The sequence below is a fragment of the Mytilus californianus genome, unplaced genomic scaffold (genome assembly GCF_021869535.1).
Source record: "Mytilus californianus isolate M0D057914Y unplaced genomic scaffold, xbMytCali1.0.p SCAF_16, whole genome shotgun sequence".
NCBI classification, from domain to species: Eukaryota; Metazoa; Mollusca; class Bivalvia; order Mytilida; family Mytilidae; genus Mytilus; species Mytilus californianus.
Window position 1 is genome coordinate 1,467,990 of NW_026262648.1, and position 14,035 is coordinate 1,482,024.

The 14,035-nt window shown below is 32.5% G+C and overlaps 1 protein-coding gene across 1 annotated transcript in view; it reads left to right on the plus strand.

Annotated features, from left to right (window-relative positions):
- Positions 1–4,422: 4,422 nt before the first annotated feature.
- LOC127726052 (ficolin-2-like) overlaps positions 4,423–14,035 on the plus strand; it is a 30,363-nt gene continuing 20,750 nt past the window's right edge. Inside the window, exons 1-5 of the mRNA XM_052233384.1 lie at positions 4,423–4,500; positions 8,244–8,315; positions 9,590–9,734; positions 11,085–11,209; positions 12,806–12,902. Coding sequence (XP_052089344.1) covers positions 9,650–9,734; positions 11,085–11,209; positions 12,806–12,902 — 307 coding nt within the window. The 5' untranslated portion in view covers positions 4,423–4,500; positions 8,244–8,315; positions 9,590–9,649. The remainder of the gene's footprint in view (positions 4,501–8,243; positions 8,316–9,589; positions 9,735–11,084; positions 11,210–12,805; positions 12,903–14,035) is intronic.

A 14,035-nucleotide genomic window follows, 5' to 3' on the forward strand; every position in this document is an offset into this window, starting at 1 on the left:
TTTTATTATACATATATTGCATACTGAAATTCAATATTGAAATATCAATTGTTAATACGTGTTTATTTGCTTTGTTAATCTGCAATATGCACGATTTGTTTTGCTAAACAATGTTCCTATACAATGTTCACAAAAATGCATTATCTGTATTTTATAACTTCTGCCAATCTATGCACACCTCCAGAGTCGTGTCTATTTGTAAATGTTTTAATTTTCAACAAGTGAACAAAATTTTAAAAACATGGGTGTGTAACGCACACTCTTAACGTAGAACAACATCATTTTCACTGAAACTAAATATTTATTGCTGTTTACAATTATATGTTATTGCTTCGCATTGCAAGCTTTATGGTAAATCAACAACCACATGCACACATATTACCTTAAATTAGGACACAGCGAAGCAGTCCACAGCTTTTTAGAAAGCTCAAACTTGTTTCTTCTATATTTGCCTCCCTATTTTTCATTAGCGTTATTTGCCTCCCTTGTTTTTATTCTTCTATATTTGCCTCCCTTTTCTTTATATTCTTCTATATTTGCCTCCTTTTTTTATAAGCATTATTTTAGATTGTATTAAATTTCTCATTTAAAATGAGATATAAGCTCTTTGCACAACTTTCTATTGCATATCATATCAAAACTGCAATATAAAAACATCGTACAATTCATATCTGATATAACTTTCATCGGGTATCAGGGGCTGATCCAGCCATTTTTAAAATGGGGGTTCCAACCATATGTCTCCATTCAAAAACATTGATCGTCAACAAAGGCCCCCCCCCCCCCCCCCCCCCCCCCCCCCCCCCACGGACTCGCCACTGGGTATGCTCACACAAATAAAAAGCATTTCCGATGTCAAACATATCAAATAATTTTACTTAAAAAAAAAGTCTCAACAAAGGTCAAATTAAGCTCGCAGCCTTACTCTTAGTTCAATTTTACATTTTCGGAATAAATTTCCTAAGGAACACTCAAAGTCAATGATTGAAAAGTTTAAAAGCTTAAATATTTCGGTTATACGATTTGGAACGATAAAAAGGTATCTGACTGAGATGAGAAGATTTCGAAAAAAGTGTACAAGGTTTTGTTTTAAGTGTATCATATATTTTGTATTTGGAATGCACATTTTTCTAAAGCATGTGATGTGCACAATAAAGTTGATATGATAAAGGATCGTTAACGCTGGTAATGAAAAGAAAGTAACTAGTAAGAGCCAGTCATTTGCTATAGCATCAATTGAATTATTAATTTTAAGGAAATTTCCAGGTTTTAAATTTGAATAATCGTTCACATCTTTAATCTATGAGTGCAGCTCCCTAATGCCCCTTTTACTACACGGATTTTTCTTACGAGTCCTTACAGATTGCACAAATTCATGGATTTTTAAGATTTGTCAACTTTTACGACGGAATTATGAATCGTTCTGAGTTTTTACGATGTATTTACGACAAAACTCCACGGTTTGTTACGAGTTGTTACGGATAACTACGAACAACTTACGGGCATTTTACGAGCTTTTTGTGGATTGTTACGAGTATATTATATAGAATGTTACTATTCATCGAAGCTTTTACGTGTTAGTTTCGAATAGTAGCGAATAAGTTACGAGTATGTACGTGTCTACGATTTTGCAGCTATTATACCTTTCTCCAAATCGTAAACAATACGTAATAATACTTAAAGTATACGTATCTATTCGTTTTACTTTAGTATTCGTAACTACACGTTAGGTGCTAATGGTAAGTCGTAATAATCCGTAAAGCCTTCGTAACACGACCCAAAAGAAATCGTGAGCAACACGTACATGTAAGAACTCGTAATAATCCGCAAACAAATCGTTAACTAACCGTTACAAATCGTAAAAAAAATGGTTACGAGTCATTTACGGATTCTTGTGGTGTACGGATGGCTACTAGTTCTTGCGGACGGTTTACGTGCGGTTTAATTATAATTACGGATTTTTATGAGTTATTTACGGAAAAATCAATCCGTGGACAATCGTAAGAAGATTTTTGACATGTCAAAAATATGATTCTCCCTTCACGGATCCTTAAGATTGTATGCGAGATGTAACGATTTATTTACGGATGCTTGTGATTTACTTCGAGTTGGCGATCCGTAAGAACTCCTAACAAAAAACCGTGTATGTGAAGAGGGTATAAGGCTTTATTGACCTTAAATTATTTTTGCTGTTCTATTGAATCCTACTAGGTTTTAATGCCCACACACATTTAATTACATGGCTTTTTAAACATATGGATAATCAAAATTAAAAGGAGATCTGAGGTATACGTCAATAAAACAGAAACACACCGACACAAAATACAGAGCAACACACAGTCCTCAACAATAGACAGGTGTCCACGCAATAACCAAGCTCTTAATCGCACGAGTCTGTAAAAGTTGTGAATGAATTTACCATAAACGATCAAAGATTTGCCATTAGAGATCATCTGCAGAAGTTTAGTCAGCAAACAATTATCATGCACACTGAACTTGATTTGTTAAGCATTATATATAAATGTATTGGTGTACCATATTATATAACTATATGTTTTTAGTTATGCACAAAAAAAAAGACAAGAGAATTAACAGAAGGTCATCATTTGACATGTCAAGGTTGTTGTAACGACACAAACGTTTGCAATATGAATACAGAGTGTGGAGATGTTCCTGTAAACCACAATAGTTCTGGTATGTTTATTCCCATGTGCAAAATAAGAGCCAGGAAAGACAAAAGATGACTCAAAATATTCACTCAATAGTCTTTTTGTCCCGATTTGATTCCGTTATTACACACTTAAAAACACAGGTTGTTTCCTTTTGCCATTTTTAGAGTGGTTCTATACCGGACAAAATAGGCTGCTCCCCTTGCATATGATGGTAATTGTGAAAGGGATATGGGCGTTTTAATCATTTGTTTATAAAATAAAAAACAACTATTGATATCAAAAATGTTTAACCGAACAAAATGGAATAAAAACGATTTGATTACACAGTACGCACAAAATAGATTTGGCATTTCCGCTAGCTCTTCATTGTTGACGATCATTTTTGTCAGAAGCAACTAGAAAATCTAACCTCTACTTACAGGGGCAATTACGGAATTGGCAAATAGGCTATAGTATAAAGATATTTTTTACATGCGAGCACACGCTGCAAACTTGTTTTTGTTGACGTTTTCGGTCTTTATTTTAGATTAAAGTCTAATAATTAACACGTGTTCTTTTACTGTTTGTAATAAATATGTGTAAGTAGATATTCATTATACGAATAGACTCTAAGGATTGACTGGGGTATAGAACGATGGCCAGATATAGACTTTTCCGTCCAACAGTATAACCTTTTCTAGTGCGGCGTCCGTTTGGCTATGTGGGTTGTATACATACGCAGCAACGTATGGTCAGAACGGACAATGTAATTTAATGTCTCGTGTAGGGTGCCTGCCACCACGTTCTCTGTTCGTCAAAGAACCCTTTCAATTACTCTCTGAGGGGTCCATATGAAGACTGTTGTAAAGAAAAATATCTACCTATATCCAGCAGTCATTTATTTTCCAGTGGCAGTCCTAATTTCCTGCATTTCATCTCGATAAAACTATGTTTTGTATTAGTTGTTAATTTTTCATGTCCTGAGTATGAATGAAATATTTTCAACTGAAAATTAGATAAATAGCAATCATTAGATGAATAGAACTCATTGTCACTGTTTAGCTATTCTTGAATAGAACACCCTTTATTTACATAGCCGTTTGAGTGACACTCGATCAGGTGAAATTGATGGAGAAATGAATCGGTTTAATACTAAGAGCAAATAATATACTAAATACAAAGCCCGACATCTAAAAAGAGAGATGAATTTTAGTGTCTTAACAAACTTAAATTAAAGCTTGAAGCATTGTAAGCGGACACCCAGAACAATTGTATGCAAACATACAGGTAGCCAAAAACCAAAGCAACTTTGTTAATGAATAAAAAACAACTTTTTTTTTATAAAGGAAAAAGTGTGATAAAGCTCCCTTTCTTTGCCCTTGAATTTGAGAATCTAAAAAAAGTATTATATATCTACCAAATAACATCCGTCGGGAATGATGTTCGTAAGACAACAGTCTGTTAGAATCATTCACATTTTGTAAAATTTGTCTTAAATATTGGCATGATGACTTCAAACTAAGTGATTAACTGTAACACTTTGAAAATAGCCCCATTTGGATATACTGTCTATGATATTATTGATAAACACATAAAGTAAAGACTATACGAATAGTTGAATTAAAACTATCATGTTGTTATTTCGCGACAAGACCAGATAGTGATATATAGTAGGTATTCTGTAAGTGATGTCACTTTTCGCTTTCCTCAAATCCATATATTGCAAATATAAGAGAGTTTCTCAACTTAAAATTATACTGTTTTAGAGTCCGGGAGAACTTGTGTGTCATGTACTGGAGTTCAAAACATAAATGACTGTACGCACTTGGAGACTTGCAACAGCAATGAGGTACTATTAAACTTGTATGTGACTGATTTTAATTTATAGAAGTAAATTTATGAAATACTACTATTTTTCAAATTGGGAATGGTAAATATACATCAGCATTAATTTACTTTATTGAAAAAGCACTTTACGCCCAAATGGGCCAATGGCTTACAAACATTATACATGATATACATCAGCATTAATGTTTTCTACAGCTATCGACTCGTGTTCATGCAAGGATGAATGATTCGTGTTTATTCTTTCTTGATTAGATAAGCTGGGTCAAATGGCAATTAATGCTTATTACTAGTATTTGTATACTGATCGACTTAATAAGGCAATTCTATTTTTTTTAGGATCTATAAAATGCTGTATTTTCAGCAGTAACTCGTCAAAACGATGTTCTAGAAATCTTCAATTATTTTTTTCCAAAGGTTGGGAAGGTGTGTTAAGTGAGATAAGGGGTGATTCGGCCTGCATTTGACCTTATCTTTTCGTGACGTCATTTTAGTTGTCTTTAAGGTTTAATGTCATTGACCTACTACATGAACAATACACCTACTATATTTCATATTGGCATCTTTTAATCCCAAGGGTTATATGTAGAAATATGGTCACCTGTACTGTAATATGGCTGTGAGGGATGTATAAATGCACGGTCACGTCCGGTTGGAATGGGGACGTTACAAACTTTCCCGCCCTTAATCCCGATAAACCAATTATTTATTTATGTTTTTGTTTTATTGCTAAATTGTTCTCGTCATGAATATGTGTGAAATATTTGCCAATGGACGAAAAACACTTACAAATTAATCAATCTGTTATTGACATGTTGCATTGACGAACATATTTGTGGAACAAACACACATGTGACGAAACATAAGATGGTAAAAGTGGAACAAACATGGGACGAAACTTAAGATGGTAAAAATAGCATAACATATGCATTTTGAATTACTTTCTCGACGATGCTGCGAACAACATTCATGTCATGAAGTCAAAATAGAAAATTGAAGAAATTGTTCTTCTTTTCTTATATATTTACCTCTTAAAGAACAAATTTGCCAAACTATTTTGAGTACTTATGTACATTTATAAGATTATCTTAAAATGGGCTTATATTATCACTAATTATTACACTTTAAATAGTTCATTTGAGTTTGCCATAATGTGTTAACGTTGTCTAGATGTTGCTGCATTTGAATGCTTGAAATTAAAATTTGACGATTGCTTAAATCATCTTATCGTTTAAAAATGAAGTTGATTTTTTTTCCATGTTTTTTAATGTAGGTAGATCGAGTTCATATTTTTTTTTTATCAATTATCCCATTGTGGATTTGAAGGAGAAATAACATTATTGTTGAGACTCAGACATATACAGAAAATAGCCTCTGAAAATAATTCGAAGAAAATTTAGATACGACAACACCCAATCCTAACTCTAAGATTTGTATTTACTTTTTATTTAGAATATTTACCAACCTTCAAGTTAGGTACTGCAGCTAAATAAACAAGAGGCTCTCAAGAGCCTGGATCGCTCACCTGTATTTCAGAGGAGAAGACTTTTAAATGTTAGCAAACTTGATGAACAAATTGTGTAAAATTGTCTTTAAAGGGAAATAACTCCTTAAGGGGTCAATTGACAATTATGGTCATATTAACTTTTTTGAAGATCTTACTTTGCTGAACATTATTGCTGCTTACAGTTTATATATATCTATAATAATATTCAAAATAATAACAAAAAACTGCAAAATTTTGTTAAAACTACCAATTTGGTGGCAGCAACCCAACAATGGGATGTTTGATTCGTCTGAAAATTTCAGGGCCGATAGATCTTGACCAATTAAACAATTTGACCCCATGTCACATTTGCTCTAAAAGATTTAGTTTTTTGAGATATAAGCCAAAAACTGCATTTGACCCTTATGTTCTATTTTTAGCCATGGCGGCCATGTTTGTCGATGGATACAAACTTCGGATACAATTTATAAACAAGATACCCTAAGAAACATTTAGTTAAAGTTTGAAGGTTATTAGCCCAGTAGTTTCAGAGGAGAAGATTTTTAAATGTTAGCAAACTTGATGAACAAATTGTGTAAAATTGTCTTTAAAGGAAAATAACTCCTTAAGGGGTCAATTGACAATTATGGTCATATCAACTTTTTTGAAGATCTTACTTTGCTGAACATTATTGCTGCTTACAGTTTATATATATCTATAATAATATTCAAAATAATAACAAAAAACTGCAAAATTTTGTTAAAACTACCAATTTGGTGGCAGCAACCCAACAATGGGATGTTTGATTCGTCTGAAAATTTCAGGGCCGATAGATCTTGACCAATTAAACAATTTGACCACATGTCACATTTGCTCTAAAAGATTTAGTTTTTTGAGATATAAGCCAAAAACTGCATTTGACCCTTATGTTCTATTTTTAGCCATGGCGGCCATGTTTGTCGATGGATACAAACTTCGGATACAATTTATAAACAAGATACCCTAAGAAACATTTAGTTAAAGTGTGAAGGTAATTGGCCCAGTAGTTTCAGAGGAGAAGATTTTTAAATGTTAGCAAACTTGATGAACACATTGTGTAAAATTGTCTTTAAAGGGAAATAACTCCTTAAGGGGTCAATTGACAATTATGGTCATATTAACTTTTTTGAAGATCTTACTTTGCTGAACATTATTGCTGCTTACAGTTTATATATATCTATAATAATATTCAAAATAATAACAAAAAACTGCAAAATTTTGTTAAAACTACCAATTTGGTGGCAGCAACCCAACAATGGGTTGTTCGATTCGTCTGAAAATTTCAGAGCTCATAGATCTTGACCAATTGAACAATTTTACCTCATGTCACATTTGCTCTAAAAGCTTTGGTTTTTGAGATATAAGCCAAAAACTGCATTTGACCCCTATGTTTTATCTTTAGCCATGGCGGCCAGGTTTGTTGATGGATCAAAACTTCGGATACAATTTATAAACTAGATACCCTAAGGAACATTTAGTTAAAGTTTGAAGGTATTTGGCCCAGTAGTTTCAGAGGAGAAGATTTTTTAAATAGTTTACGACGACAGACGACAACAGACGACAACAGACGACGACGACAGACGACAGACGACGGACGACGACGGACGCCAAGTGATGGCATAAGCTCACATGGGGCCCTTCGGGCCCCGGTGAGCTAAAAAGAAGTGTGCTTTGTTCAACTCTTTAAAAAAATATATAACGTAGGAAACTGTATATGATATAGTTATCATACCTGATTTTGTCATGAAACCTGATAAATCATTAATCCTTTTATTATACCACTCATTTTGACACGAAATCTGATAAATTATGCATTTGTCCTAAACCTTTAGACCGCACATATCGATTAGAACGAAAATTGATGCATTAAACTTATTACTTCTACCTTCTGGCTTTCCTGTTTATTTTATGAGTAAAAGGATATACAGGTTTTTGTTATTTAAATATAAAGGAAGGTGTTTTAGTAGTTTGAATAAATGTATTACAAACATTTATATTGCTAAATTCTAAATTGGATATAATTCATGTCGACACAAAAGCTTGTAATTTGCATACGACCATGCCAACTATATAACTCTAGTCCCTCTGTGAAGATACTTAGAATATCCGGGTCCCCCCTCCCCCCGACACAGATCAGTTGTAACCATTCATTTTCTGAACAGTTAACCTTATTTTAAGTAAATTCATGCAGCGAAGTTTAATAAAGATGCTTAATTTTTCAGGTGTGTTTCATTCACAAGTATGCTACTGAATCCGGAGTTGAACAATATGATTTTGGATGTACATTGCCGGAGGTATGAGATGTTCTATAAAAATAAGGAGATTTGGTATGATTGCCAATGAGACAAATATCCACCTTAGACCAAATATCATGACTGTAAGCAACTATAGGTCTCCGTAAGACCTTCAAGAATGAGCAAATCTCATAGCGTATAGTACGCTATAAAAGGCACCGGTAAGACAAAGATATGAAACAATTCAAAGAAGAAAATCAACGGAATGATCTATGAAAAAACAATAAAAGAAAATCAAATATGACAACAGCAACCAACCACAACTCCTGATTTAAAATCTCTTGACTTGGGACAGACACATAAGAATGTGGCGGGTTAAACAGGTTTGTTAGCACTCAACACTGCCCTAACATGGGAAAGTGGTGTAACAATAAAACGTAGGAACAAGCTGTAAAAATCAGCTGGCAATGGTTTAACTCATATAAATGCCACGGAACACAAAAGCAACTAACAAAAAGACCAAAGTACCTATATTAGATTATTCGAAGTGACTGAAAGGTAATTCAAAGCAAAATAAAACTAATAAATAAACCATTTTCTCCCAGACTATGTATTCTTCGTATTCCAAATACTCACTGGGTCCTACAGTTATGATAATTTACTTGCACGAGATATTGATCAAGGTTAAAAAAAAACCTTCCCTGCCGTTTTCCTAAAGGGTACACTTGCAGATATTTATTTTTTTTTGAAAGCTTATCATCTGAGGTTTAACGTTACGTAATATTTGCAACCACAAAAGTCATTATGAATGCGGGAATATTTTCAAAAATTCACAAGTCATTAACACCGTTATAAAACTTTTTTGTTTGTTTATTGTTCTGACTATAGATTGTTGCAGAAATGCAATATTTGACCCCTTCTTGAAAAATAAAAAAATGACAAGTTTACAGCACTCCAGTTGTTGTCGTTATCTTTGCAACAAACAATATTGCTAAAATATAGTATATCTTAATTTTTGTCTCGTTTTCAAATCATGTTAGAATACAATAAATCAGACGTTTAGGCAAGATTTTACAAAAAGTTGATCAGATGTTTTCATGTATCTTATACTATTTCTGTTTCGGAAAAAGTTGCTTCTTGTTTTGATTGGAATCTGCCGTTGAGACTGTCAAAATGAAGAACAGGAATGAAAGCCTGTTGGATTTGTTCCTGTATCATATACATCAATTCCTCAAATTTTCCAACGTAAAATATCAGTTAATTTGTCATGTACTTATTCACAGTTTATCCATAAATGCTTTTAAATACTTTAGACAAATATATTTTGTGTTTAGCTTTGTGTCAATAAAAGACCCGATGTGATATTTGGCAAGAGATTAGCAGAAGGCCATCATATGCTTTGTAAAGGTTGTTGCAATAAGTCAAATGTTTGTAATTTGAATGCAGCATGTGACGATGCTGTCAAACAGAACACATCTGGTAAGTTCTACGATGAAATCTTATATTTCTTTTTTTTTTGGTGATCTGGTACTTTCTGTGTTTTATCTTATGTTTCTTCTTGTTTTCTGATAAACAGAACACACCTGAAAAGTATATTTGTGGTAATCTTATGCTATGTCTTGTTTACTGATAAACCATACACATCTGGGACGTTCTTTGTAGTAATCTTTTGTATCTTCTTGTTTGTTAATAAACATAACACATCTAGTACGTTCTTTGTGGCAATTCTATTTTCTTCCTGTTTGTTATCTGTTAAAAAAAAAACGCATGTTGTAAGCTCTTTTCGGTAATCTTCTGTTACTAGTACTCCTCATTACCGACAAACAAAAGACATCTGGTACGTTCTTTGTGGTAATTCTATCTGTTTGTTCTTGTTTACTGATAAATAAAACACATCTGAAACGATCTTTGCGGTAATCTATTGTATCTTCTTTTTTATTGATAAACAAATCACATCTGGTGCGTTCTTTGTGGTAATTCTATACTTTTAAACAAAACACATCCTACAAATCACATCACATCTTGTGCGTTCTTTGTGGTAGTTCTATACTTATAAACAAAACACATCATATAAGGTATTTATTTACGATTACTACTAATTTCTGATAAACAAAACACATCTGGTACATTCTTTGTGATAATTCTATGTTTCTTTCTGTTTACTGAAAAACACATCTTGTAAACTCTTTGTGGTAATCTTCTGTATATAATTCTTCTAATTAATTGATATCCAAAATACATATTACAAGTCCTTGTGGTGATCTTACATTTCTACTTATTTCCTGAAAATTTGACAACACACATCTGATCAGTTATTTGTGGAGAGCAGAAATACCCACCTTAATTAGAGGCTACTCCGGAATTACGAAAACCAGATACGTTCTTAACACTGAAAACAAGGATTTATTGAGAAGTTCAATTGTACATGAACATACAGAGGCCAAACTATCTTTTAAAACTTTCGTGGATAAATTCCAGAAGGTGTTGTACATTCGACATAGGAAAATTCACTATATGACCTTTTATGTTGACTAGATGACCCTTCCGGAGCACCTGAGGTCACCCTTGTTTTATTGGAGATCGTATTGCTTGTGTTTTTTAAACTGGTGCCTTTAATCGTTTTTTTTCCATGGAAATCTGATTAAAATCCGATGTTGTGATACGCTCCCTCTAAGGTGGAGAGTATCGTAGCGAAACCTAACAGCTGATTTTAATTAGATTGTTGCCATGGCGTTATCAGTTTTCATTGACTTATGAGTTTGAATATCTGCTTGGTATCATTTGTTTGTCTTTCATAATAAAAAAATTGAAAATCACATTTGTCTATAGGAAATGGTCGCCCTAGAGAATGCGATGACTTAAACAGTGCAAACACGGGCGTTTATAAGATATACCCTGACGAATATCATGCAGTGAAGGCATATTGTATAATGGCTAACAATGAAAAGTGGACGGTAATATTTTTCATTTAAGTGATCTACAAAGAACATGCAGTTCTACAATTCTTCTTTCTTTGTTTTTCTTAGTTCATGTACATACAGTACAGTGCATTTTTTAAAGTATCTTGCTTAGTGCTTTGTAAAAAAAGTACATTTATGCTAACTATTAATCTAAAATTCTATTACTAGTATCCCATTTTCTGAGTTTTAATGACAGTTAATGAAATATCATAAACTATGTCATGTTGAATCCACGATTAGGTTTTTAATATTATAATAATAATAATATGTAGTTTAAAATTATATCAAAAATGCTGCTTGAAACAACTACAACATACGATACATGTAATTAAAGTCATATGAAACTTCAAATTTAAAAAAAATGAGTTTATTATGTTTTATATACCTAAATGGCTAAGTTTTACTATAAAATAAGTGTACGTGAACTTTCTTTTAAAAGAAAATCCTTAATATTATCAAAATTTTCATAAATGTACCGAAATTGAATTATTGACTTCACAAACACTAATTCGCCGATATTTTCCCGTATGCAGTGACCTTAACTACGAGCCCTCTTGTTGTAACTTCGGCCACCGCACAGCTTAAGTGCGAGGGGAAAACCGTGATGAAAGAATGTAAACAAACGTGCTCTGGAAGGTAAATAGTAACAACAGATTCTTAAAGAATAAATATGGTACACCAAATCATTTAACAACTGTTAAGGAAAAGTTTAATGAACCAATGGGAACGCATGGAAAATATAAAAACTATTGTCATGGCTCTTTCAATTCACTTATTTGTGACGTTTTCGACGTGCTCTGTGTTTATTCTTTATCAATGTCACGATCCGGTAAACTCCGGCAACAAACTCGAAAGTTAATTAGCTTGCGATCATCAATCACTGAATTAAATATTATATGCCGATAATACGTTATAGATTCGTAATAAATATAAAAAAACGTGCATACAAGACTTAGTTTAGTATATATACATGCATTGGTTCAATAATTTTGATAACATTAAATTTCAAGAAACTCGTTTCATATGACTTTAATCATGTGGGTTAATTAAACAAAATGAAACAAATAAACTTGAACAACATATTTTACATGCTAGGTTAAACTGTATCAAAAATCTTAAAGATTGTTCCATGGAAACATTATATAATCTATTTGAAAAAATCTCAACGAGAATTGTATTGTTGACTTTAATCATGTGGGTTAATTAAACAAAATGAAACATATAAACGTGAACAACATATTTTACATGTTAGGTTAAACTGTATCAAAAGTCTTAAAGATTGTTCCATAGAAATATTATATAATCTATTTGAAAAAATCTCAACGAGAATTGTATTGTTTTCGTCTATAGACACATGTTAAATATCTGACTAGAGGACTTTCAATCTTGAGTCGCAAATACTTTTTATATTTCAGAGTGAATACCCGTTACATCTTAACGAAAACTTTAGAGACATAAGAACTTTGTTTATGTATTGAATGTCCTTTACAGACAGTCGTTTTATATCTTTAAAATTTAACTTTTTCCGTTTATTGGACTTTGTTGTGCGGTCATTGTTGCCGTTCCAATTATTTTTGTTCTAATTTGTAGGTCATACAAAAACGATTTAATGGTTTTGTTGATTTTTATCAAGAGTGGAATGCTTACAAAAGGGGATTTGGTGTGGCTACAGGAGAATATTGGATAGGTAGGTTTCTAAATATGATTATACAATATGTAATAGAAATAAGGTAAGATCCTATGATAAACTCAGAATTAAAAACATAAACGACTTATCAATATACCGAATTTTAAAATTAGATTTGTTAGATATTTATAGTTATATAGTTCTTAATATATTCATATAGCTTTAACTTTCTAAAGCAACCGTTCGAAGCATTATTCTTCAAACCATAATGGCACCAGTAACATTTTCGAAGGAATGAACTCAATTTGACCACGAGGAAACCTAAGTTTAATAACTTTCTTGTCAGCAGTATCCATTTATCGAAATATGAAAGGTAAAGAAATCTCTGGAATATCACATTAAGTAGTAGATATATACACGTCTTATACAATTGAAAGTTCACAATAACAATGGGAAAGCTCAAATCATTTCTTTGTTGTTAAATAAAGTTCTCAAGGTTACAATACACCATTAGATTGTATGGGCGCAGCCAATTTATGAGCATAACATGGTATTCAGAATTAAGAGTATGGCTAATCCTGATTGGTTGATATGTGCGCCCGTTATTTTTTTATTATTAGAGACTTCGTGCATTCTGCATTTTATCAAAGGCCAAACAAATTATTTTCCTTAGCCCTAACGGAAATGAGATGTCTTTTTAACGCTAGGACGAGACACGTATTTTTAAGTGCAAAATTGATAGGCATGGGAGATAAGTACAAAATACGTTAAGAAAAGCAACGCGAACCTATATTTTTTGGACCAAAAAATACTGTCCGAATAACTTTTCTGTAATTCTAGCAAGGTTTCGTTTAAAAAATCAACTTTCTAAAGTCTGTATCTCAAAAAAGGCTATCATTGTCGCCTATGGGGAAATTAATTGTTTATATCAATCTATACAGAGTCGACATTGCGTAATCATAGTGCTCAAAAAGTGTCAAAAACAGTTGTTTTACTTGAAATTTGATGTGAAACCGTATTTTTTGGTGATAAATGAATTATTGATTAACTAGTTTTTAAGCTATAGTCTGTTTCATATTTGTATTGCGTTTTACCTTGGAAACAAGGGTGGGCTCGACTTTTGACTTACTGTGTAGAGAATATATCATTTTCTGAACTTCTGCTGATTTGTTTGAAAAAAGCACGTACACGTC